The following is a 26,100-nucleotide window of genomic DNA, read 5'->3' on the forward strand; positions in this document are numbered from 1 at the left end:
TGTACAGTATCATGTTAGTGCAGCTGCTATGCATGCACACCAATACTTCCTACAGAAAGTCCTTAAGAAACTTTTAACGAGTAGTTTCTATGCATGCGGTGCAGCAACTACCCTGTCAAATAACACTAGTTTCCAAACAAGGATCAGTTAACATAAATGAACTAACTGCCTGCAAAATACTATTTGCAAAAAGCTGTTTATTTTTATTTTTATTTTTTACAAAAGTGCAAGTAAAAGAAGAATCCCAATAAAAACCAATCACTATTTTTCACAGTTCTTTCACTTAATGGATAAAACCCATTAAAAAGGTCTACAAATTTGCAGTTTGATTAGAACTATATGCTGCACTCTTACAAAACAAAAGGTTGTGCACTCTTCTACATTTTAAATACCTAGGGGTAATCCCAAACACCGGAAGGATGGCTGTCCACAATGTGCAAGAGAGAGAGAGAGAGAGTGTGTGTTTTTCTTTTCTTTTCTTTTTTTTAACATCCGCTTTCCTTATACAAGCTCTAGCGGGGGAGCTTCTTCAGACACAAAACCAACTTAAACAGCAAAGAAATTAATGTTTTAATAAATAATGGAGTCAAAGATGTGTATTCGCCCCAACTTTGAAGGAGGGTAAAAAAAGCTTCCTCAAGATGGCACTATAAACTAAGGAGAGGAGAGCAGCAAATGTATAATAAGGCTACCAGAATCTTTTAAATTTATTCATCTATGTACACGTGGGCATTAAAAAAAAACCCAAAAGATAACGGCTGTGTTTTAACCTCTCAGTGGCCACTGGCATCCAGTAAAGTGGCTGTAAAAACAGTGCACATCCATCTACAATTCCAATGCTGAAAAAATAGGTTTAAGCTTAAGAAAGCTATAGGTGCAAATATGTTAAGAATGCTTGGCACCAAAAGGATTCATATATTTTTAAATAAATTGATTCAAGAGACTAACTTTACTAATTGTGAGCACCTCACTAGAGACGCTTTTATACTTTACCTATAAAGCTTGCAATTTAATTTAAAATTGAAGTATTAATATTGGCTTTTAAAGCTTAATATAACTTTAAAGGAAAGAATGACACCCATAAATTTATTGTACTATACTGGAATGAACTAAACTACCTTATAATACTAGGGCCTGATCCAGCAACCCTTATTCAGATGAGAATTCCTGCTGCTGGATCAGGCCAATAATTTTCCACAGATTTGTTTTGCACAATTCATAATACGAAAGTAATTCATAAACGCCACTGAGTTACTGGATGTAGCTCAGAGCACAGTTATACCATTGCTCATTTCCAGAACTGTTGTGGACGTTGGTAAATGCCTCATCTACTTAAGAGTTCCTCACTAACAGCAATATCAATCATGCCAATTGTTTGAAGTCAAAGAAACAAACCCCAGTGCTACTGGTATAGTAAGTTTAAAAAGGAATTTCATTATAAATAATTAAAACATTTGAAACATTCAAAGGATTCTTAATTGAGGTGAACACTGGTTTCTGGTACCTTTTTGGGAACCTCAGACACTAAACCGTTGGTACAATTACATAAAGTTAAAACATTAAGGCATACCACTTTTAGGCAATCATAATAAAACTACAAAGATGGTTGTTGAACTGTATAGTTCTTGGAAACCAAGAACAATCTGAATTAACAAGAGTAACTTCTTAATGAGGTATTACAGCCTTGCTCCACTGAGTATCGCTTGTTGCTAATGGGCTCATATTATTCTAATTTCTGTCCTTAGTCCTCCTAAGACATCTGATTTTAAAAAGCTAAAAGTGTATTTAGAAATCAGTAGCAAATACCACTATAAAATATTTCAATTTTAATTCTACAGTCCAAGTCAGCAAAGACTGTTACTGAAAAATGCAAGTGATTGCATACACTTATGTGCACACTACAGAAAAGATTCAAAATCATGGTGTCCAATGTTTGAGAAGTAGTTTTGGTTTAAGATTCATTAGCTACATTCATGAATCAAAGTCCAACCAGTAACATTAATATCTAACCTCCAATTTTATAGCTGAACACATCTCAGAGAGAAAACATTCGAGAGTATGTATTTGTTTATAAATGTTTTAAAAACATATGATAAGGAACACCCTTACAATGATGGAGCGTTCCACCACAAGGAAAGCGAGCTCACCAGCCAGTCAGGATTCCCCACTGAACTGGGGATGACAGGAAAATGCACTGTTAGAAAAATGGGAGCGCTCCAGAACACCTTGGAATCCTGACCTGGCTGGTGAGTAGTTCAATTATAATGGCTTTAACAGCTAGGATGACGTTCTATGTAACCACCACTCAAATACTGAAGATCTGTTAACGTAAAAAAGACAGGACAGGTTTGGTTTTGCCATCTGAGTATCGAGCAACAGTTTGGACCTAGCCAGCAAGAGCAGTTCATATCCCTAGTTAACAACTACTATATTTTTTACTTGAAACAGAACGCTGCTTTCCTTGAGAAGCATGTAGCGTTGGCAAAGCTACTAAAGAGTAAAACAAAAGGAAGGTTTCTTGGGGATGGGGGAGATGGGGAAGAGGTTTCCCACCGTGTAAAGACAGCTGAGCTATGAACATTTCCAAAGAAGACTTAAAATTGTGTAAATGCATTTATAAGATCTGAATTGTGATAAGCCCACATTAACTTTTAATACAAAACACAACTGGAATTTAGACAGGTCTTTAACAGTAAAGAGACATGCCTAATATTTTACTTTAAGGAAAATAAGTTGCAAATTCAAACAACTTGAAATTTCATTTTTTAAATGTATTCCAGTAACCAACAATTTAAGATTGGCAATTCGTTAGATAAACTTCTGTTAGAAGATTATTTCTCAGTTACACCTAAATGTTAATTTCTCTACCCTGGACACTGCAACTTCCATTGATATTTGGAGGTCAGTGTGTTAAATCAACTACCAAAGCTCCAGAGATTAACGATGTCATTAGGGTGGAAAAAGAAAAATTAATTTGCCAACATGACTGCTGAAAGTTACATACAGCCCCCTCAGTGATTAAAATACAGCTTAATACAAAACTTGGGCAAAATCCTCACTGAATGAAACTGGTACATACAAATTTGTATCATTACACATCAGTAACCATACAAAGAAAAAACCAGTCTTCAGAGCAGGTTTCTATTTTTTTTTTTATCACCACCTTTTTGGTGGCATTACTGAGCCAAGACATTGCAATTATAACATTCAATTGCCATGAGTTTTAATGCAATTAAGATGTCTAATTCTTAACTGTTTTATGTTACAGTAGCTGTTCACATAAATTAAATAGTACAGATATGCACTGCTCTTGACAATAACATTTACAAAAGCAGCTCGCTTGTATTTAGTTTGCTGTGTGTGTGGTGGGTCTTATATGAAAAGCATTCTCTTCATTTCTAAGCATGGTACAATTTTAATTCTTAATGCATTAGTACAACAGTGCACTGGAAAAGTACTGAGCTTCTACAAAAAAGCTTTACAATTGTAAAACAAAAATTGTGATTTTTTTATTTAAACAAGCATAGGCATATCTTATATTTCCACAAGATAAATATCCCGATTAAGCAATCAGCTCACTCTACAGCGTGCCATAGTGATGGGCTGGAGACAGCTGTACAATGGGAAAAGGGCTACCATTAGTGTTATCTGCACTCACATGTCCAAGAATACGCAATACGAAAGTTAACCAAAATTATATTTAAGGGTGCAGTTGAATTAATTTCATATTCAGTGGAATAGCTGGGTTTGTTTTTAAAAATCCACTATGAAGCATGTGCTGTAGCTAGGATGACTTCTCAGATAAGTTCCTTAAAGGGATGAGCTGAGCGCTAAGGTCTTTAAGATTCACAATGCATGGGGGAGGGGAAGGGAAGGCGGGGGAAGGAGCTTAACAGTCTTGATGATGGGAAAAAAAAAAAAAGAAATTTATAGCAAATAGGCATCTTAGGGGAAATAAAATTTTCTGAAATTCAAGACACTGAAACTGAATAGATTTGGAGACTCTGATTTAAAGAGATTCCCATTTTAAAAGCTTTAATTCTGAGAAAATGTTTCCATGAGGGAAGAAGCAGCCAAACTCATTACTTTACATTGAAGCACCACTCAAAAAGTGGCCATAATGAAAGTGACTTTGTTGCCCATCACTATTACACCAGCTGTTCAGCCAAAGATTCAGATCTCATTTAGACAACACTTTCTCTGTTACCAGATGCTAAGACTGCTCTACGACAAATAGGACAAGTGGAATTTTCTGATAACCAGCGATCAATGCAGTGGACATGGTACTCATGGGAACAAGGCAGTTTACGAAGCTTGTTGCCTTCTGTGTATTCTGTAATACAGACACTACAGGTTTTCAGAGCATCGCTTTCACCAAAATTCCTCCACGCTAGGTTGTCAATTTGTTCTTTGGTGAGTCCTCTTGGCTGGTCATCATCATCCTCATTTAGTAGAAAAAACTGCGCTAGGCTAAGGAATGGTAAAGAGCCACTTTCTTCAAAAGTGACTGATCCTCTCGTATTGCGACCTTCCCGCCTAACAGATGTTGAACCTCCTTCATTACTACTTTCATATACCTCCCCTGAGCTACCCTCGGTACTTTCACTGCGTGAACTAGTACCACCACTATCACCTCCATTCTGTAGCTCAGGAGCATCTACATTTTGGTTTGGGACTGGGCCACTAGGATCTGCATCACCATCACTGTACATATAGTAGTTTAATTCTCCAAAACCTGTCATTATCTGCCTCAGAATGGTCTGAATTGCGACTGATGTTGTCTCATTAAAGCCCGTGTTTATGATTCTACGAATAGGAATCCTAATGGTACTGACATAAGTTCTCACTCCAGCCCGTTCTGAACGTGAAAATGTGCGCCTAAGCCCTCCACGTTCACTTTCATAAGTGACTGTATTGTTTGGTGTCTGGGACCTGGATCGGGTTCGGTTGGCTATGCTGTCTCTCTGCCGATATTCTCCTGGACGGACTCTTCTCACTTGAAGATCAAGAACTATGGTAGGTGGCCTCTGTCCAGGAGCTGCAGACTCACTGCTGCCATTTGTTTCTGAAGAACCTAATGCTGGAGGAGCAGGTCTTGTTTCAGGGGTTGAAAACAGAACTGCATTTTCACTTGCAATCTCAGTCCCCGTTGTATGTTGCCTTAACGTCACATGCTGTCTAGTTCTAGAACTTCCCTCGGATTCATTTACCAGGGAATGATCAAGAGTCTGAGATGGCATATTGTGAGGAGACCTGCGAGGAGTCTCGCTTGCTGGATTAATAGGTGACCTACTTCTATCAGTCCTAGCCCGGGTTCTTCGTTGTTCTGGGCTCCTGCTTCTTGCTCTTCTCTGGCCTCTGACAGGAGATGCTTCCTCAGTTGCTAACTCCTCAGAGGTACTTCTGTCTGATCCAGGCTGCCTTACAGATGGCGATTCAGATCTTGGAGTCTCAGTGTCACTTTGGCTATTTTCCAAATCCTCACCATTGGAGGGCTCTACAGATTGCTCATTTTCAGCTTCTGGGTTTGGGTTCCCATTATTACGGTTGACATTTATTTCCAAACTGAATCTGAAATCACCACTGTTAGGGTTAGTCCGGCTCACTGCCCTCCAAGACTGGTTTCCTCTTTGCCCGCTCCGTGTGGTATTTCCAGTCTGTCGTACTGAATTAAGCCAGTCTATTATGGAATCTCTATTAGAAACATCTTCTGTGGATTCTGCACCTGTCAAAAGAAAGGGAACTACCAAAATTAGAGAACTGAGGTAATTCTTAGATTAAATTTTCCAAAAATATAATTCCTTAATTAAGCAAGTTACAGTTTTAAAATATTTAAGCCTTTTAAACACCGTAACAGTTTCATCCTTAACATCTTGATTAGTGTCATGTCTAAAAGAGCTGTTTCTTTGCGGGAGCATGAGTGGACATTTTTCTACTGCCAATAATTATGCCTCTTTAGAAGTTGTAGCCAAATAGCAAACAAGTAATCAAAATAATTATTTCTTGTAACAACTAAATGGAAAATCAGTTACGTTTCAACTGTAAAAAAAAAAAAAAACATTAGATGTTTTTTACTTGCTTGAATACTGTCCATTCAATGGTCTAGTATAGCAGCAGTTAAATCACAAAACCAAAGCCATGTCTATATTTACAAGCGTATAGAGGCACAGCTGTACAGATACAGTTGTGCTGCTGTAAGAGTACTTGTGTAGCCACATTATGCCAACAGGAGAGAGTTCTCCCGCCAACAAAATAAAACCAACTCAATGAGGAGTGGTAGTATGTCAGTGGGAGATGCTCTCCCACCAACATAGTGCTGTACACATGAGCACTTATTCTGGCAAAATTTATGTCACTCGGGGGAGTGGTTTTTTCATATCTCTGAGCAACAAAAGTTTTGCCAACGTAAGTGCTAGTGTAGACATTGCCTTAGTGGCCTGGAATACTTGGTTCTCTAGTCTAGCACACTCATTTAGCTAACAATGACAGGGTTCAGTGGGACCCATGTGTAAACCTTTCTGTAGGGAGGCAATGTGGCAACCTTGAGAGGAAAAGAGTAAAGGTGAGAAAATGTGGGAATCTCAGAAAGCACTCCAGTAAGGGAACAGAATGGAGAGAAATCTAAACAAAAATAAAGAACTGCAGAAGTGATCACAGTGCAGCAAAATATAAGTGCGACATGTTCTAGCTGAAATCTCTTCAAAACTTTGACCTCTGAAGCAGATAACAGATTATCTTCACTTAATTCTAAAACACTGCTCACCTCACACCTGCCCAGGCTTAACATGTTCCATTCCTGCATTCAAGTTAAGATCTATACTGGGTGCTAAAGTTAAGAGCTTCCACAAATACAGTATATATACCTCTATTCTCATCACCGTTTTGCTGTGGTGGACCTTCTTTAACTTGATGTAGCCTTCTCATCAGTTCTTCTTCAGTAATTTCACCTTAGGAAGCAAGCAAAGATTTCCAAAACTATTTTAAAGGCAGATATGCAAAGGCAAGAATAATCCATAGCTTAAGAGTACATTACATTACATTAGATTACGCCTACATTCTCTTTGAACTGCAAATACTGTCCTAACAAGATACTGACTGCTTTTAAGTGTTTTCTGAATTCTGACACACTGTGATACCTAAGTCAGGGTAGCCAAAGCATAAATCACAGCCCTCCAACACTACTGCCCTTAGGTAAGATTTGCTGAGGCTCCAGCTAACAAAGAGTTACAACGTGCTCAGAAGATGGCAAAATGCTTTCTGGGTCTTATAATGACATGTCAGCAGTATTCTCCATCCTACATCAATCAAGGCCTCATTTACAAGAGAAAGTTGCACTGGTTATCTAAAAGTGTTATTTTAAACTGATTTAGTTAAACCAGTGCAAAAACACCACAGCGGACACATTTCAGATTAAGAGTTGTTGATTTCAGTTTAGCACAAATCTATTTGGAATCAGTTTTAACTAAACCAAAATAAGCCACTCTTATACTGAAACAAGACTGTTCACACAGGTTTAGCTAAATTGGTTTTAAAATGACACCTTTAGTTAAACCACTGCAACCTTCTTATGTAGAAAGAGCCCAAGTGAGACTCAGATACCTGGCAAGATGCCAATGCAGCCCTCAGTAGTACAGACTTTGCAAGTCCCAGTGAACACTAACATTTTCTTAAAATTGAATTAGCACATCTAGTTTAACCTAACAAGCTCTACACTATTCATATTACCTTCAAGGAATGGTCTACTGCAGTGGTTTTCAAACTTCAGCACTAGGTCGTGGAATGCAAGGCAATGGGTTGCCTTGCTTAGCACCCAGAGAGCCTGGTGGCTGGCCAGTAAAAATTAATAGTTCCTACCTGTTCTGAGTCTGGCACCGCGCTACGCCCCAGAAGCAGCCAGCAGCAGGTCCTGCTCCTAGGCCGGGGGGAGGGGGAGGAGGGCGGCGCATGGGGCTCCGCTCACTGCGCACCTCTGTCTGGGAGCTGGACCTCCTCTGGCCACTTCCGGGGCACAGCACAGTCCGCGGCGCCAGGACAGGCGGGAAGCCTGCCTCTGCACTCGGGTTGTGCCACTGACCATGAGCCGCCGGAGGTAAACCCACACCCAAACCCCGTGCACCAATCCCCTGCCCCAACCCGGAGCCCCTTCCTGCACCCCAAGCCCCTCATCCCTGGCCTCCCTCAGAGCCTGCACCCCCAGCCCCGACCCCCTCCTGCACCCCGACCCCCTCCAAAGCCCAAAGCCCCTACCACACCCTGAACCCCTCATTCCCGGCCCCACCCCACAGCCCTCATCCCCACACCCCAACCCTCTGCCCCAGCCCTAAGCCCCCTCCCACACCCCAAACACCTCATCCCCAGCTCCGTTGGGTTGCGGGTATCAACAATTTTCTTTAATTGGGTCACCAGAAAAAAGTTTGAAAACCACTGGTCTACTGTGTGCTCAGCCAAGCAGAAGAACTACTCTCTACAATGGCATAAAATAGTAGTAAAAATATCAGAAATGCTGAAGACACATTCAGCACCAGAATGGAGAGAGGAACTAGGTAGTCTGAAAATGGGTGCAGAGGCATTCACATTCGTAAATTAAAGTTTTCATGCTACCTACATGTTTTAACATACCTGGTGTTCCTAGCAAATTGTTATCCCTCATAAGCCTATAGTCCTCTTCATTCAGGTTATTTACAAAGTGATAAAAAGCTTCTTCACGTTCTAATCGATCCAGCTGACTCCGGCGCTGTGCTTCTGAGTGATCAATACTTCCTTTATCGTTAGAATCTGAGCTTTCCATGTTGATGAAAGAGTGGGAAAGTATCTAAAAAAGGAGAGGAAAACTACATATTTTGAAAACCATACATACAAAAATGAATAAAATAATCTGTAATGCTTATTGACACATTCAGTGGAATTCAGCACAATCTGTCGTTGAACTTGACTCGGACAACACACACTTAATCGCTATCATATATTTAAATTATTTAAGGAGAAATTTAGTTTGCTGATAAAGTTCCAGTTATATGGGTATCTTGTACCACAATTTAAATCACTACTTGATCCAGAATTTAAATCATTTTAAAAATGCAATATGTTTAGGGAAGCATAAAAATTACAGACCAAATCCTTCAGGCAATCTTTCGTGCACCCAACATTGCTCAGGAAGGAGACGTCTAAACCGCCTTATAGCATACCCAAATGTTGCAGCTATGTGACAAAGCAGAACCTAGAGCAGCCTAAAGTCTGCCTTAAAACAATCCTGTGAAGGACATGAGTCATCTGAATCCAACACTATGTTCCTTTAGAAGGCAATTTTAATAGGATTAAGCCTCCCAAGCTCAAGCCTATAAGGAAAGGAAGTGCCTCATGTTACTCATCAGCAATCCTTCTGAACAATTAAGAGGAATAGCCAATCCCCAAAAGCATTTGGAAGAAATGTGAAAACTAGGAAGCAGAATTACAGCATAGTAGATTGTGGGTGCCACAGAACACCTTGCAATACAAAGATCATTCAGCTCCTCGGGATAAAAAGGTTCTGTAGAATGAATTCTGGAATTTAGTGCCAAAAGTAATTTATTAGACAGCAGTTAAACTGTCAATTTTGATGAAGTGGAATATGAGACCAAAAAGTCTTATGTACCTGGCATATTGCCAGATGTTTACAGGAATTCAATATATGTGCATTCTCCCCACACTTTTCCTGCTTCAGTTAGGTTAGAACCTCTAACGCATCTTTCAACATTAGTGAGATATGGTAATATCTGCATTTGGTCAACGTTAACAGTGAAAACGTATCACCTCTGGAGAAATTATGTTAACCGTAAACCTACCCAAATGGAAGCCAGAACAAGGAAGCCTGGTTATTAATCAGTATGCCTCACCAACCACGATGTAAAGCACTGTCTTACACAACTGTGGGAATGCACCAGTTACTCAAGTGGCTGGTTATCTAGCTAGTTTTACACCTGATGGAATGCTCCTCTACAACATTTCCACCAGAAATGTTTTCTTTTTTTAAACAGCTCCTGATGCCTCGTGAACATATTGAAAAGGGGGTGGGGGGGGGGGAAGGGGGGAAAACAAAAAAACCACACCATTCTGAGTTTTGTGCTTTTAAATCTGAGAATTTCCAAATATAATAGGATCCGTTTCTCGGCCACTTGCCTAGTGCAGTGGTTTTCAAACTGTGGACCCTGGGGGTCTGCAGACTATGTCTAAGAATTCCAAAAGGGTCCACACTTCCATTTGAAATTTTTAGGGGTCTGCAAATGACAAAAGGTTGAAAACAACTGGTCTAGTGCATGAAACGGATCCTCTTTTTGGTTTCTAAACAAAACTGTCAAGAAAAATCAAAATGTCTCTACAGTTTAAATAAATGGTCCCCAACATTTCTGTGGGAATAGCATATTGCTGTTCCCAGAAGACTGTGGCGGGCGCCAGACACCCCGCCGCCAAAATGCAGCAGTGGCAAGAAGCGTCACCACCAAAATGCTGCCAAGAAACGGCAACGCTTCTCGGCGGCGCAGTGTCCTGCGGGCACACAAAAATGCCCTGGTGGGCACCATGGCACCTGTGGGCACTGCCTTGGGGACCACTGGTTTAAATCATAACGTCTCCTAAATATAAAAGAGGCATTGCATGACCTTCAAGGCCCATTTGTTTACACACGTTTAGGTAACTTACACAGGAGTTACTGTGTTTGTCTTCTTCCGTCTCCAAGCCCAAAATTACATGTTGGATGTGGCAAATGTAATTATTGGAAGAAGGCCACAGAGGAGGGTCTTGCATTTAGATTCAACACTATTAGGTTTACTCCTGGAAGCTTGCCTACATTAGGGCTTTTCACACTGGTATAGCTACCCCAAAGAAGCTTCACCAGTGCAAACATCTAATGTAAGGTGCACCAAGCCAGTTTATCCACCTCTAAGAAACAGTTCTCTTCTACCCTAGCCATTGCAGAATATAGGCATATAAATTCTAGATGCCTATCACTAGGATACTAATAGTACTACAATGACAATGGGGTTTCCTTGGTTCTGCCTAGCTACACAACAGGATTTCAATAGCGGTGGTAAAGCAGCACCATTACCAGATTACTATGCAACAGATGCCTATGGAAACAATAACTAGATACAGTTAGATAATTGAAGCCCACTATACAAATTGTGTCTTGAGTGTAATGCACTATCTTGATGCCTAAAATGAGACTTATCCACTAAAATGTAAACATCACATTAAGATATCATAAGCAGCATATTACCATAAAGCAAGAAATGCAAATAAGGGAAAGACACACCATGTCTGTCAATACATTATGATAGACATAACTGTGGCATCCTATTAAACCTGTGTAGGGGAGGTCATATATAGTATGTTTCACATCAGTGAGTTTCCTTGCTTTTATTGCTTTAGGTCAACTTAACATGAGATTTAGTTCTTACCTGCGTAACACAACCTGAAATTTCCCTTCTTCTGTCAGCACAGAACTGGCGAGGGAGAGCACAAATGTCTGGAGGAGCTCATGTCTCTAAGATGTAGTGAGTGCAGATCTGTTGATTATAGCCAACTTTAGTTTATCCAGTAATGAAACTGAACATCTTTATGGAAACACAGTAAGATTTGTCTAAAGTTCGCTGGAAACAAGAGTCTGTACAGCTACTTGACTGAAACAAGTGAAAGTTTTCTTTAAAATGGTGATGGGAAGTGTTTTTCAGCAGCTGAATAACCAGATATTATTGCAGTAAACTCTTAAATTGGTGTGCTCACTCTTTGACAAGTCAGTCAAGTGGATTCCCTGTAGTTACTCATTAACAATCCACTCAAAGGTGCCAGGCACAAATGACTAGTGTCCTCCTTACCATCACTACAAAGCAGCAGAGTGTATGAAACACAGCAAGCTTTAATAGCAAGAAGTGACTATCTATAGTTCAAGACTTTATAATCTACAAGGGAGGAGTTATTTTATGGTCTCGGGGGTATAAATGATGGAGAACTAAAGATATTCATTTGGTATTGAAAAAAGTTGCCATTACCAGTTACTTTGCTCCACTACCAGTACTAAAATTATCAATTCATTGATACTGTGACAACTAGGCCTGAGTAGAAAGTCATAAAAATATATGGCTTCTAAGTTATAGCCTATCTATGAACGAGGGTCAGGCATCACAATTCAAGAATTTACTAAAATAGCCATTTAAGAAATTCACTTCAGACCCCATACAATAGTAAAATGCGAAAACTCTCAGTTCACCTTTATCTTTACTACTTTACACTTATATGGTACCTTCCATCTGAGGATCACAAGATGCTTCCCAGAAATAAGTGTTAATTGAGCAGATGACACAATGACCTACCAACTAAGTCTTCCTTGCACGAAAATAAATAAGCTGTTTCAGGCCTTAGTAAAATAACCCAAAAGCTATCTGAGCTGAATTTACAGGGAAGTACCTTAGTATATGTTCTTTTGTTTCTGTAAGTGAATAAAACCCACCTAAAATTAAGTTGCAGTCATTGCTGAAATCTGCAACTTGTATATAGTAAAAGGAAACTTGAGACCCTAAAGGATCAAAGTCTTTCCAATATACACTGTCTGAAGAAAAAGGAGCGATTTAAAAAAATAAAGTTGTGCTCTTCATCAGCAATATCTAGTAGGTCTCAAAGTCCTTAGTAATCGGAGGAAAAAGACTATGACCAACAAAATTAATAAAACAGCAAGCACTATTAAGAACTGTCTGGAGGGAGTTAATCTCCTCCAGAACGTCTTGTGTCTAAATGATTGATATTTTAAGATGAAATTAAAATATACGTGTTTCAATATTTAAGAGGGACATCATTTCATTTGGCATGTACAGGATATTTTCTAGAAAATTAGTTTCCTATACATTATGCAGATTTCTTGACTCTCTTCCCAGAAATTTAATTTATAATTTTGAATACACAAAAGGGATGGTTAATAGGTGGAAACAGTTTAGCAACTGTGCCCAACAAGGACTAATTTCTAAATAATGATTACCTACTACAATACTTAATGAGCTATTACCAACTGATCCACTTCCATCCTAAAGGAACTAGTCATCCTTTCTGATAATCAGAGGTAAATTGTTGTATCAGTATAGAAGTCAGAGTTGCCCTTCCCTAAACCAAACTTCAAGAAAAATGTACAAGACAAAACTCAGATGTTGACTTGAAAATATACACATTCCCTACCCCCAAAGATCACCTAAATCTCCAGTAGGACTATTAACCCTCTTTCATGATGAAAGCTCTTCCCTACTGCCCTGTCAAGAAAAGCTCTCCAACACCAAGTAATTTACACTGAGAGAAATTAAAACTAGCTATTAGAATATCTTGAACTCCATTTCTCTCAAGGTATAAAAATATTTGCAAAGCCTAAATCATATTTTAAAGTGCCTTATTTAACATGATGTGACAACCAAATTAATGACTAGGCTTCAAAAAACAAACTAGTACAATCTGTGCTCTTCTAAGATGCACAAGAGAAAAAACTAGTAAATAGTTTTAATGTAGCTATGTCAAACACCAAGTACTTTATAAATAATTAGTTGCAATACATTAAGAAACCACACATTTCATGTGTTTTCAACCTTGAAATTTCATCATTGTTTATCCTGTAAATCCTTGCTCTCAAAAAACAGACCACAGAAAATGACTGTTGAGTGAACCCAATTATTAAGAGCATTAAAAAAAAATACAAGCATGTGAGGGAGAGGGCTCACTGAGATTTGCACCTCAATCCTACAACAAGATACACACAGACGGACCACTGTCTACCTACAGCCCCTCTTAAAATAATGAGTTTTCCCACATAGACACGTACTGCAGGATCAGGGCCTTCAAACCAGTCTGAATATCTACAGCATAGAGACAATAGGGGATTAAGTTTTCAAATTTTTAAAAGTCTGCCTTACATGTTGGGCTTATTCTTTGCCTGTTGCTATTAACTCTAATGGATGTAGTATGAATGTGTATTCTAAAATAAAACAAAACACCTACAGAAAGTTCTTAAAGTATCTATCTGGAAATTAAATGTGATGGAGAGAGACTTATCTTACCCCAAACATTACACCACTCAAATTTCACCTGTACATTCCTTGCTTAAAAAAAAATTAAGCTGGAAAAATGTCAACTTGCCAAAGAACACCAAAAAAAGTATGTCTTTTTACAACATATTTGTATAAAATGCTATTTTAATAAAGGAACAAAGATATTCGCAGAGCCCTAACAAGCAGAAGCCATAAGAATCAGAATATCATTTTAATCATAGGTATGACATCGCAATAGAATATATGTCAATACTTTCACATATCCAATAAAATGTTTCACTCGTAGAACTCCACTGTCAACTATGAGGGCTCAAAATGTTATAATTTTCCTTATTAAAATAGCATTTGTCAAAAAGACATGTTGAAAATGAAAATAAATATGACATTATGTTGCTTTTGGTCTTTAGATTATACCACAGAAGAGAAGACCTATTGGACATGAGGTATCACAAGAGAAGTCTCATGAAAATGGTTCTCTCTTGCTCTAAAATTGAGCATCCTGTAAGGTCAGCAAGCAAAACGCCCACTCTGAAGTTAGGAGGAAGCAGCACTGTGGTATGTCAGCAGCCAATGTCGTCACTGAAAGGGAGAGCAGCAAAAGTAGGGTAGCATCCTGGGGAGCCAGACCCGCAAAACTGATGACCGTCGAGTAGTGCTCAAGTTTCAGCAGAAACAGGACCTCCGGTTAATGGAAGCTCTAAATCAAACATAACCTGTAGAATTTCAATGCAAAAAACATGTAACTTCAACACTTCTTTTAACTCCACTTAATCCGCAAAATTGTTGCTATTACAGATTCTACTGGAGATAACAGGCCAATGCTATGCTGACAAACAACTGCAACCAACAAATGAGGATTAGGGTACAAGCCTATCCTGGTTGCTGTCTAATTCATGAAATACTCCCAAATATAATTTTTTTAAAAGAATACCTTATTTAATAACATTTAAGTTATATATTATGTTTAAATATAAAACCTAGCTGTACGTAAAACTACAATCTCATCATCTGATTTTGATGACAAATCAAGAAACAGAAATTCATGTACATTATTTATGAGATTATGGATACAGATGCCTCTGGCATACTGAATTTGTAAAAGACTGTTCTTGTTGGAAGTTTTTTAAAAAAGTTATTAAAATTAAGAGGATAAAGTAAATGTATATTAGTATATCTTACCTAATCAAGTGTTGCCACTTGATTTTTTAGCAATGAAGCTGCTCAGCTTTGCAGTCCTCACTGAAGGAAAGAGTTAAACATCAATACTTCAGATCAACCAAGAAATACCAATTGGTGTCTGCTGACATAAACCAGGACAAGAAGATGAAATTGCAGCCTTATATGCATTTTATGTTTTTTATGCACAGCCAAGTGTCTCATACATTCTGAGAAGAGAAAAGCAAATGGAAATGTTGTGACGCTTCAAGTTACCTTTATATACCCATGGAAAGATCCATCCCTACATTAAAGTTTAACACTAACACATTTTTTAAAAATATGGGTTGCAAGATAGGTGCCTATGTATAAGAAATTCAAAATAAGAGATCCTGATGGCAAAAGGTATACACGTGCTATGTTTTATCCTTTCCATACTTCAACTGGCTTAGGTTTTTACAAGTTCCTGCCCCTCTTAGACTTCACCTAGAAGAGGATTTAAAGGTGTGTTAGAACATGTCAGCTAACATGCTCTAAAAGTCTAGTGTAGACTATTCAGCTAGTAAGTGATCAGTTAATCTAGTTGGGTTTCAATTAAACCAGTTTAGCATGTGTTAGACTATACAATGCCTTGTCTCCACTAGATTTGTTAGAAGGTGTTACTAACATTCCTACAGACACCTTTAAATCTTAGCCTAAACACATTCTTAAGAGCTTATCTATACACAAGAATTGTACTGTTTTAACTCTATAAGGGGCTACACCAGTATAAATATTTTGGTTAGAAAAATCATGCCCTTAACCAAACAAGTGCAAAATGTGTGTGAAGATTAGGCACCAGGCTGTTCTGAGTTTGGTGGAGAGATGAGGAGTGCTGAAACTGTCAACTCTCTCTTTTCTGTGAGGTAGTTAATATGGACTGGACAACGTTTATTATCCAGGCTAGGGATCTGCTATTTGTTTGACGGTCACATCACCTTATAATTAACCACACCAATATTTATATATGACATTAAGAGTCAGAAGAACATACATTTTTAGTACTGCTAACTGGGGGAGGGGGGAAGAATGCAGTAATTATTTCCTTTGTAACCTGTTTAATAAAATGTGTTTTCCTCTTTTGATGAGCAGTTAGATCAACATTTCTGACTCCTTTACTTTCCAAATGATGATTAACCATTCCAAAACGGGCATACCTACGCTGGGCATACATAGGCACCTTTAACCACTGGGCTGTCACCATAACATATCCAATCCCAGACACTGGGAGAAGACATTTATCTTCATCTACAAAATGAAGGAGTTACTGTTTAATTTTCAACTCTACCTATCAACTTATCATGGTTGAAATGATTAGAAGATGGATGTTACAGCTTCTTTACTATTTCATAGTCACCTCCAACTTGAAATTAAACAATATAGCCAATAGTGCAGATGGGAAGTAAGACTTCGGTGTCGTGCTGTCCACCTAATTATTGTTATTTGTGTACCACTTCAGTTTGAAAGCTCATTTATTCAACACTAAACAGGGCTCTTTATTTATTCACACCAGAAAATACAAACTGTATCCAACGTTCCAACTTAATGTCCTAGGGAAGTTCTTTGTTGAAAACCCTTTTTGTAAGTATATCAAATAGATAGATAATGGATCAAGAATAAGTCCATAAGATACATACAGAATAGATTTTGGTCCTCCTTTGAGATGTATGACTACAAACAACATAAGACATCCCAGGATGACCAGAGTTTTAACCTCCATAAACATTCCTAAAAGTACAGATCATTTTTACATTATCCTCAGAACATTTTGGAGGCGTGGTAAATAAAGGTAACTGGGAAGTAAGTGAGACTAGACAGAAAATGGGGATCAGAAGGCCATGAGTTTTCGTGGGTTACAAAACTATAAACAACCTGGACACTTGGAAATAGAAGAGGCCCCAATAAAAGAGGCCCTCACAGAGTGTGATAGGGAGAGTCCCCTCCACTTCTCTCCTCAGGATGGGGCTCCTTGCTCCTGGTGTGGGGAGGACAAAATGAAGGCTTGAGCCTGAGAAACTACAGTTCCTTAAAGGAGACCCTGGACAGGAGAGAGAGAGGCGCAAGTTTCCCTGCAAACCCAAAGGCCTAGTTTCAAGTTTCAATCCCCCTCAAACCCAGCTGGGTACAGCGGAAAGACAAGCCCCGAAACCCCCGAGAGGGAGCTTAGCCCGGTGCCCAACCGGAGAATGGGTCCCCTTCCGGGCTCAGGCCGTGCGGAGTTGAAGGGCCCTGAGATGTCTGTCAGTCCTCCCCTGCCGGAGGGGATGGGGCAGGAAGTGAGGCTCCCCTGCGGCCGACAAGGACCTGCGCTCACACTTGGGGACGGGGTAGAGAGAGGACCAAGGGGTCGCCTCCGTGGAGACAGGGAGACCAAAGGGGCCTGCTGTCCTCCCTGCCCCAGGAGCGGGGATCCCCACCCACCGCCTGTGCGCCCTCTTCCCAACGTCCCCGGCTAGGCAGGGTCGGGTATCGAAGGGGGGCAGAGGCTCGGGGACACAGACTCCCCCTTTCCGCCGGCAACCAGAGCAGCGGCGCCGCCGCCTCCTCCTCCCCTGGGCCTCTCCCTTCCCTAGGCCATTTTGAAAGTCTGCGTCCAGCCCCGATACTCACCCGCCGCCGCCGCCAGGCTCCCTCCTCCCCCCGGGTCTCGGTCCGTTGCTTGCCCCGGTGCTCAGCGGGCTCGGCCCTGGCTCGCTCTGCTCCGTCCCTCCCCGAGCGGCAGCAGCGTCTCCTTCCCTCCCCTTCTCAGGCGGCCATTTTCTGCTCCATTGTTACCAGGGAAGTGGGGGGCCGGAAACAGGAGCAGCCGCCAGAGGAAGTAAAGGAAAACTCAATGCGCATGCTCACTCCTCTCCCGTCCGGCGTACGCGAGGCGCCTGACACAAGCCGCCATAGAGCTTGGAGGACCGTGCAGAGAGAGCGGTCCCACTCACTGCCCAGGCAGCCATTTTGGATGGGGCCAAGGAGGAGGGCGGGGCGTTGCGTGATCCCCTGAAGCGTTGGCGAGTGGGCTGAGCGGGGCCAGACCGGATGCGCGCAACTCCCGCCTGCACTGCCGGTGAGCGCGGGGCCCCAGCCCACGGGTCCTGCCTTGCACCCCAGCGCGGGGGCCCGGGGCCTTGTCCAGGGGGGCCAGCCTCCATCGCTGGGCGCTCAGACAAGACCCTGGTCTCTAAGGTATCGCCAGGTGAACGACACGGGTCGGTTGGGCTCCCGCACAAGGGGGATGGGCCACGGTGAACCTATGGTTGCAGGTCGGCTGATCCCAAATAGGGTGACCAGACAGCAAGTGTGAAAAATCGGGACGGGGGAGAGGGGTAATAGGCGCCTATAGAAGAAAATGCCCCAATTATCGGGCTTGTCCCTAATCTGGTCACCCTAGTTACCAGTTTTGGTTGGATGAATTCCTGGAGGTTTAATCACATGACATTATCTTTAATTAAAGATTCATCTTTAATTCTCGGAGACTCCAGGACAGTCCTGGAGGGTTGGCAGCCCTAATCCCAAACCCAGAGTTTGGGCCAGTGAACTGGCTTATTTCATGCACTGAAGATTAAAATCCTTTGCTGGGTATGGCACATGATGGGATGATATTAGAGTCCTAAATAAAAACGAGTGTTAAAACACCCAAAACGTGGTGCCACACAAACTGACCCACCAGATGCATACATGTAGAAGCATAAAAATACATCACAAAGAGCAATGACTGTAAGAGGAGATGTTAATTCTTTCATTATTTGATCTGACTCCTGGTATCCTGGAGGTTATGACAACAAAATAGGTGTGTGGTATTTCCCTATAGTTTTTCATCCCAGTGGATTTTCTGTGTGTCAAGGTTCCTCCCCCACTCTGAACTCTAGGGTACAGATGTGGGGACCTGCATGAAAAACCTCCTAAGCTTATCTTTACCAGCTTAGGTCAAAACTTCCCCAAGGTACAAAATATTACACCTGTTATCCTTGGACTGGCCGCTACCACCACCAAACTAATACTGGTTACTGGGGAAGAGCTGTTTGGACGCATCCTTCCCCCCAAAATACTTCCCAAAACCTTGCACCCCACTTCCTGGACAAGGTTTGGTAAAAAGCCTCACCAATTTGCCTAGGTGACTACAGACCCAGACCCTTGGATCTTAAGAACAATGGACAATCCTCCCAACACTTGCACCCCCCTTTTCCTGGGAAATGTTGGATAAAAAGCCTCACCAATTTGCATAGGTGACCACAGACCCAAACCCTTGGATCTGAGAACAATGAAAAAGCATTCAGTGTTTTACAAGAAGACTTTTAATAAAAAATAGAAGTAAATAGAAATAAAGAAACCCCCCCGGTAAAATCAGGATGGTAGATATCTTACAGGGTAATTAGATTCAAAAACATAGAGAACCCCTCTAGGCAAAACCTTAAGTTACAAAAAAGATACACAGACAGAAATAGTTATTCTACTCAGCACAATTCTTCTCAGCCATTTAAAGAAATCATAATCTAACACATACCTAGCTAGATTACTTACTAAAAGTTCTAAGGCTCCATTCCTGGTCTATCCCTAGCAGAAACCAGCATACAGACAGACCCTTTGTTTCTCTCCCTCCTCCCAGCTTTTGAAAGTATCTTGTCTCCTCATTGGTCATTTTGGTCAGGTGCCAGCGAGGTTACCTTTAGCTTCTTAACCCTTTACAGGTGAGAGGAGCTTTCCCCTGGCCAGGAGGGATTTCAAAGGGGTTTACCCTTCCCTTTATATTTATGACACTGTGCTATATGAATTACACAGCAGAGGGGATGAGGTTGAATTTGCACATTGTTCAGTTAGCTATGCAGATATGTATATGTGTGTGTTTATTAGCAGACAGACTAAGCAGCCATTAACACCAGGTTTTGCCATTTTTGAGTTCACATATACAGATTCATGAATATCCAGCAACCTTTACGGTGTTTAAGGCACTTCTGGGATTTTCTATTTCAACATAAGAAATTTACAGTTTGGATTTCAAAACACCAGTGACCAAGGAAGAGTTAGCATTTGTTAGGCGACACTGACTGTAGTATGGCCTAGGTGCACTGGACTGGCCCTCGGTGACTTGGGTTCTATTCCTAAGTCCGCTACTAGCTTGTTGGGTGTTGCCAGTCACTTTGGGTTAGATTCAGCCCACCTATCTTTTAGGTGCCTAGAAAATCACTGGTTTTCACAAAGCCTGAGGTAGGCGCCTAGGCTCCGTGCAAAATGAATGGGGTGAGATAGGCCTCTTAGGACATGTTCCACCCAAGTCAGCATGCTACATGGTCTCACCTAAGTAGCCAAAGGGAAGGGTGTATCCAAAACCCCACCGCTCTGAGGGAGTTTGGCACTTAAATCTGAGCAGCAAGGAGGCACCTGGGAATCTCAGCTGCAAACCCTCTTCTGATATTAGGACATCCTGCAGAAATGGCATAGGCACCTTTCTCATACATTTTAGCCTGGCAGTTAGGATACTCGTCTGGGATATGGGAGCACTCTGATTCAAGTCCACCCTCCACCTGAGGTGGTAGAAAGGATTTGAACAGGGCTTTGCTATCTCTTAGGAGAGGGTCCTAACCACTTGGCTTGAAGATAGTCTGATGTGGGCAATCCCTCAGGTTCCTGTTGAAGCTGTTCCAGAAATAATTTAAGAAGTCACTGGAGCAGGACGACTGGAGGCTGGGTCTCCCACTGCCCTCTTGAGTGCTCTTACCAAGCTACAGTGTCATTCTCATGCTTGCTCTCTCTCTCACACATACACACATACCCCCAATTACTTTTTCAGGCAGAATGTGCACTTGAACCAAGTCATGTCCCAGGTGAGTACCCTAACCACTGGGCTAAAAATTATGAGGAAAGGCTTCCTTTCCTCCACCCTCCAGTTATTTTGTTTGGGTTTGCCTACAGGGGTCCAATCCCAGAGGCAAATTCTGAACACGTTCACTCAATCAGGCCCCACAGGCAAGTTCTGTGGAAGAACTACGTATCTTCTCACAGTTCGTGCATCCCTCTGGGGGTTAGGCATCCAGATGCTTCAAATAAGGCTGCAGTGGATGCTCCGAGACAGAAACGTAGGCACCTACGGAACTTTTGTTGCAGTATTTAGATGCTGAGTGAATTCTGGTGCCTACAGTTTTCAAGGACAGCTGAGTTGGAGTTTAAGGAATCCCGGTGGAGCCTGATTCTGGGATTTAGATGTCTAAAATGGTATTTGGGCACTCAAGTCCTTTTGTGAATCTTGTCCTTCAGTGCTCAGTGCCTCAGTTTCCCCACCTGAAAAACAGAGATAGTGATACTGACCTCTTTTGGAGAGCACTTTGAGATCTACTGATGAAAAGCAGTCCATAAGAGCTACAAAATAAATCCTCATTATTTGCATACTGGGTCTGTCATATCTTGGTCATTCTTCTATCATCCTATTATGGGGAGGTACAAGGAAATACTTATTCCCACAAGGCACATATGATGGATTATATCCCTGTGCTATTACTGTTCCATAATAATCTATTGCCACCATATATGACCCTTCCAGGACAAACATGCCTCACTTGTGATGTTCTGCAAGAGAAATAAATCCAGTCAAGAGAAAAACAGACCACATAGGAGTGATGGAGAGAAGATCATGGAAAAATTTATGGTCCCAATTTTTATAGCCACATGAGTTCTTTGGTCACTACGTAGTTACAGAATTAGACCTGGGCAGGTGGGGAGGGGAAGGTTGAACATGTTGAAGCTGACCTTTAAAGAAGGGAAGTATGAAACAAATGAAAAACAGAGGGGTTCCCTAAAACTCTGAGAAAATCCCCTCTTAATGGCCTGGAAATAACCCTCAGAGATTTGGAAAGAGACAACTTCCAAAAAATACATCCCCAGTTTTAAACAAGACTACTTGCATGAAGTGACAGGATGCTTCAGGAAATTTGTGTACTTCCAGGAAGATCACAAAGAGAGCTGTATGTATTCTGCAAAGTGGCTAGATTGTTTGTTGTGGTGGACGTGTTGCTTTGGATTGTTGTTTTGTGTGTGTGTGTGCTTGCTTTACTGTGTCTCATTGTAATATGAAAGGGAACAGTCTATTTTTTGGAGATTAAATTTAGACTTTATAAAAATTAAAATGAGGAAGAAGATTGGGGAGGGGAGGGGAGATTCACTTAACATGACATATTTTAAAATTTTCAATAGCATTGCCCTCTAGCTTTAAGAACCCCACACATAATGACAATATTATGCTAGTACTAGTGCTAGAGAAAATAGACTGATCAGTTTTAGTGTGTGTTTTTAATCAGTTTAACTTCCAAGTAGGTAAGAAACAGTAAGTGAAATTAATTAGAATATATAGCAAAAATGACCAAGGTCCAAATTACTGTCTAAGGTGAGTGAAATTTTACAAAAAAAGTAAAAAAAAAAAAGGCATCTGATAAAAACTAAATTTAACATTTTAAAATTATTTTGCAGCTTTAATATGCCGCATTGTTTTAGTAATACAGGGAAGAACATGCTTTTTTAAAATAGGTCTTATCTATGCACAGTAGTTTTGAAAGTTAAAGCTCCTCTAATTAACTGGGGACACTACAACCTCTAGAGAAAGGGAAGAAGAATGGAGTGTGTGTCAAAGTTCCTTCTATGCTGCACAGCAGGCTATCAAGGGCCACGCAGGAGTGGAAAGGCGGCCTGGACCTGCTGGAGCTGCCGTGGCCAGAGAGAGGCGCCTCTTGCCTGGCCTCGAGCTGCTGTGACGAGAGAGGGCTGGGGGAGTCCTCTCTCCCTGCCACAGCCCCAGGGCAGCCTGCACCCCAAACCCCTCATCCCTGGCCTCACCCCCAGATCCTTCATCCCCAGCTGGAGCCCTCATCTCCCCACACCCATCTGCCCCAGCCCTGAGCCCCCTCCCACACTCCGAACCCCTCAGTCCCACCCCCCGCCACACATCACTTCTATATTGGTGCATATAACAAAATTCATTCCACACGTGCATGTAAAAAATTAGAGGGAACACTGGTGTGCTGCGTGTGTATATCTATACACACACATATACATAGAGAGAGAGAGAGAGAGACCGACCTTCTCATTCTTGGCAGCCATTTGTGATGTAAGAAAACCCATTCCATTATAACCATCAGTAATTCATTGACCAGCATACAAGCCATTTAACTATTTTCCCCTTTAATTTATTTTAGTATGAAAAGCTTTGTGCTGATAATACCAAAGACAGATGCTGAGTATGAGCCAATATTGGCAATTAGTAAATCAGCTTGGTATCTATCAGAGAACTCTAGCAAACAGTCCTCAAAGAACAGGTAGAGACGTAAGAGATGATCAGTCTGTGACAAGGTGGTTTACAATTGTAAATGAATGCTGTGTTTTATTTCCTCCCTCCCATTTCTGTATGCTGGTTAAGGTCCTATAGTGGAGGCCTGCTGTGCTCTACAGACAGTAACCTAAGGGAATAAAATATAAGGGACAGCAGACTATTCAGTAACTGTGGTTCAATGTCTAAGTTGAAGTGTGGTATTGAAGATCGTAAGCTTCAGTTTTTGGAACTGCCACTGACCAGCTTGTGACAGATATCAAATAATTTCCCCATCTACCAAATGGTTTTAATTAATCTTGATAAATTACTCTGAGATGCTCAAATGAAAAACACTAGAGAAATGAAAAGTATCATTTACTGTTTTTGTGGGTGTTTGCAGGCTGCTAGGGGAACACAGTTGCCATTTTGCCAAGGGACCTAGTGCTTGCTTTGTGCAACAGATACCCTGGTTCTCAAACCTTTTCAGAGCCACTGCGGGATTCAGTGCCCGATTGCCACTTTGAAAATCACAGGTTCTGTGTAGAAGCATCTTATTTCAAAGAGTCTTCAGGAAAAAAAAAATTTTTTGTATATAGAGAACTTCCTGGCATAGAGAAAGAATCCAAATCTACAATAAATCCAACATGTAACTCATCTTAAAGTGTTTTTGATTTAATAATGTGTGCTCAGAGAAAGACAATTACAACACTTTTCACTGGTAAGTTTAATGTCTTTTCCTTCTGAGCAGGTAAATACACCTGCTTTTAAATCCCCTTGAGCCTCAAAAACTGGTTATTTGGTATTCAGTGACAGATAAGAAAAGCATCTTTCCCCCCCCAAAAATGTATTAAAATTTTAGCACAACTCTTACTAATTTATTCACAATATATATTAGCTAAGTAATAATCCCAAGTGCCGTGAGGTGAAAAATCCAAACCTCTTGGGAGCTTCTAAAGCTGAAGCAAAAAAATAAAATAAACTCAAATCCTGTACATAGTAGTAACAGTAGAGTCAGAAACTAAAACAGGTAAATGAAGTTGAACACCACCAATATGGCTTGCATCTAGCACATCTCAGGATGTGAATTTGTTAGATCTTACAGACTAAGGACCTGATGCTGCAAACACTTCTGTAGATACATTTGTTTACTCATGTAAGCAGTCCTCTTAACTTGGAGTCTTAAGTAGGCCTGGGTTTGAGCAGGTACATAGCTGTAATGGCATCAGCACCCGCCTCTTGCGAGCGCTTCTTCTCTGGCCTATATATGCCTGCAATCATTCAGTTTTGAACGGAGTGGCACCCACCTCTCGCAGGCACCCCCTTTGTGGTTGGGTGTGAGCCTGTTTTCTGTACTTATAATAGGGTGGCACCAGCCTCTCGCAAGCATCCCCCTCTTTGCGCCCCCCCCCCCCAGCCGGCCAATGTTTCTTTCGGCAGGTCTTCAGCAACTGAGCCCTCCAGTTGAGTCACACACACTGTTCCCTCCTTCTGAGGTATACAGTCTCTAGTTCTTGCTCACAGCCCTGGTATGGGGCTGTAGCATCAAGTCTTCTTCCCCCAAGGCACTACCTTCTTTAACAGCCCAACAGGGGCCAATCTCAGTACCTTCAGTTAGTGTCCTTTTGGCAGCATTCACCTAGGCTCAGTGTTCAATCAGACCAGCAGGGCCCATCACAGTACCTTGGCGCCTGGTCTGGTCTGGCTAGGTTCTGGGGTCCCTGGGCTCAGCCTGTCTGCACTTACCTGTCCATGATCCTGCTGCTCTTCCAGCCAACTGGTCTTCAGCAGCCCTTCCTGTGCTCAGTCCTGCCTGCAGTGAGCTGTCCATGGTCCTGCTGCTCTTTCAGCCAGTCAGGCATCAAGTCCTCCCTCTTCAAGCTCTAGGAAGCAACTGGCTGCTCTGCCTCTGCTGCTTCTTTTTATATGGCCCTTCTGGCCCATCTAGGCTGCCTGGAGGACTTCTCCTCTGCTCTTTTTTGAGGCAGGATGAGGCAGGGCTGTGAGGCCTCCAGCAGGAGGCCTATGGATCTAGTCCACCCCATCACAGTGGCATTGGTGATTTAGTCCCCTTTCCTTTTCTCCCCAAATAGTTACTGAACCAGTGCTTTCCTGAGGTGCTAACAGGCCCTATGTTGATTAGATAAACAGACGAATGGAGAGACATGTACACATTTGAAAAATGTTCAAAAGTTATTCTGTACTCTAACACTTTGGAACAATGGAATGAGTTAAGGACAGAGCATTAGCCCTTATTCTGAATATGCGAGCATTGGCATTCTGGTTAATGTTAGAAGACTTGACATAAATACAGTGTTCCCTACCAGCCCCTCCTTTAGGAAAGACCTTAGGAGAGGCTTAAAGAGGAAGAAATCCCTACAAGCTTATCCTCAGTCTGATCATTAGGGAGGTGGGGTTCCCCTATGAAATAGATCACATGCCACCCCCATGCCCCAGATATCTCAGAAGGTCAGCTAAAGTAAGGCTTCACCAAAAGGTGGCTTGAGAGGCTGCATTATTCTTCCACTGCCCTTGTCCCCTGCCTACTCTTCTCCCTTGGCCTGCTAAAAG

The 26,100-nt window shown here is 41.4% G+C and overlaps 1 protein-coding gene across 7 annotated transcripts; it reads right to left on the bottom strand.

Moving 5' to 3' along the window:
* Positions 1-464: 464 nt before the first annotated feature.
* RLIM (ring finger protein, LIM domain interacting) lies at positions 465-18,045 on the bottom strand. Of its 7 annotated transcripts, XM_084639379.1 has the most exons (7): positions 17,859-18,045; positions 15,234-15,293; positions 14,682-14,767; positions 11,433-11,540; positions 8,620-8,812; positions 6,864-6,947; positions 465-5,725 (listed from the first exon to the last, which is right to left on the bottom strand). In XM_084639379.1, the coding sequence occupies exons 5-7, from the start codon at positions 8,786-8,788 to the stop codon at positions 4,185-4,187; spliced, it is 1,794 nt and encodes a 597-aa protein (XP_084495505.1). In that variant the 5' UTR covers positions 8,789-8,812; positions 11,433-11,540; positions 14,682-14,767; positions 15,234-15,293; positions 17,859-18,045; the 3' UTR covers positions 465-4,184. The 7 variants fall into 7 exon arrangements, with proteins under 7 accessions (XP_084495505.1, XP_084495506.1, XP_084495509.1 ...); XM_084639380.1 differs by lacking the exon at positions 14,682-14,767; XM_084639383.1 differs by lacking the exon at positions 11,433-11,540.
* Between the last annotated feature and the right edge of the window lie 8,055 nt (positions 18,046-26,100).

The sequence above is a fragment of the Lepidochelys olivacea genome, assembly GCF_965140295.1.
Source record: "Lepidochelys olivacea isolate rLepOli2 genome assembly, chromosome: 9".
Lineage (NCBI taxonomy): Eukaryota > Metazoa > Chordata > Testudines > Cheloniidae > Lepidochelys > Lepidochelys olivacea.

Coding starts and splice junctions, on each gene's coding strand:
- RLIM (XM_084639385.1), bottom strand. CDS start 8,788: ATGGAAAGCTCAGATTCTAACGATAAAGGAAGTATTGATCACTCAGAA. Junction 6,948..8,619: donor CAATTTGCTAGGAACACCAG/GTATGTTAAAAC, acceptor TTGCTTCCTAAG/GTGAAATTACTGAAGAAGAA. Junction 5,726..6,863: donor AAACGGTGATGAGAATAGAG/GTATATATACTG, acceptor TTCTTTTGACAG/GTGCAGAATCCACAGAAGAT.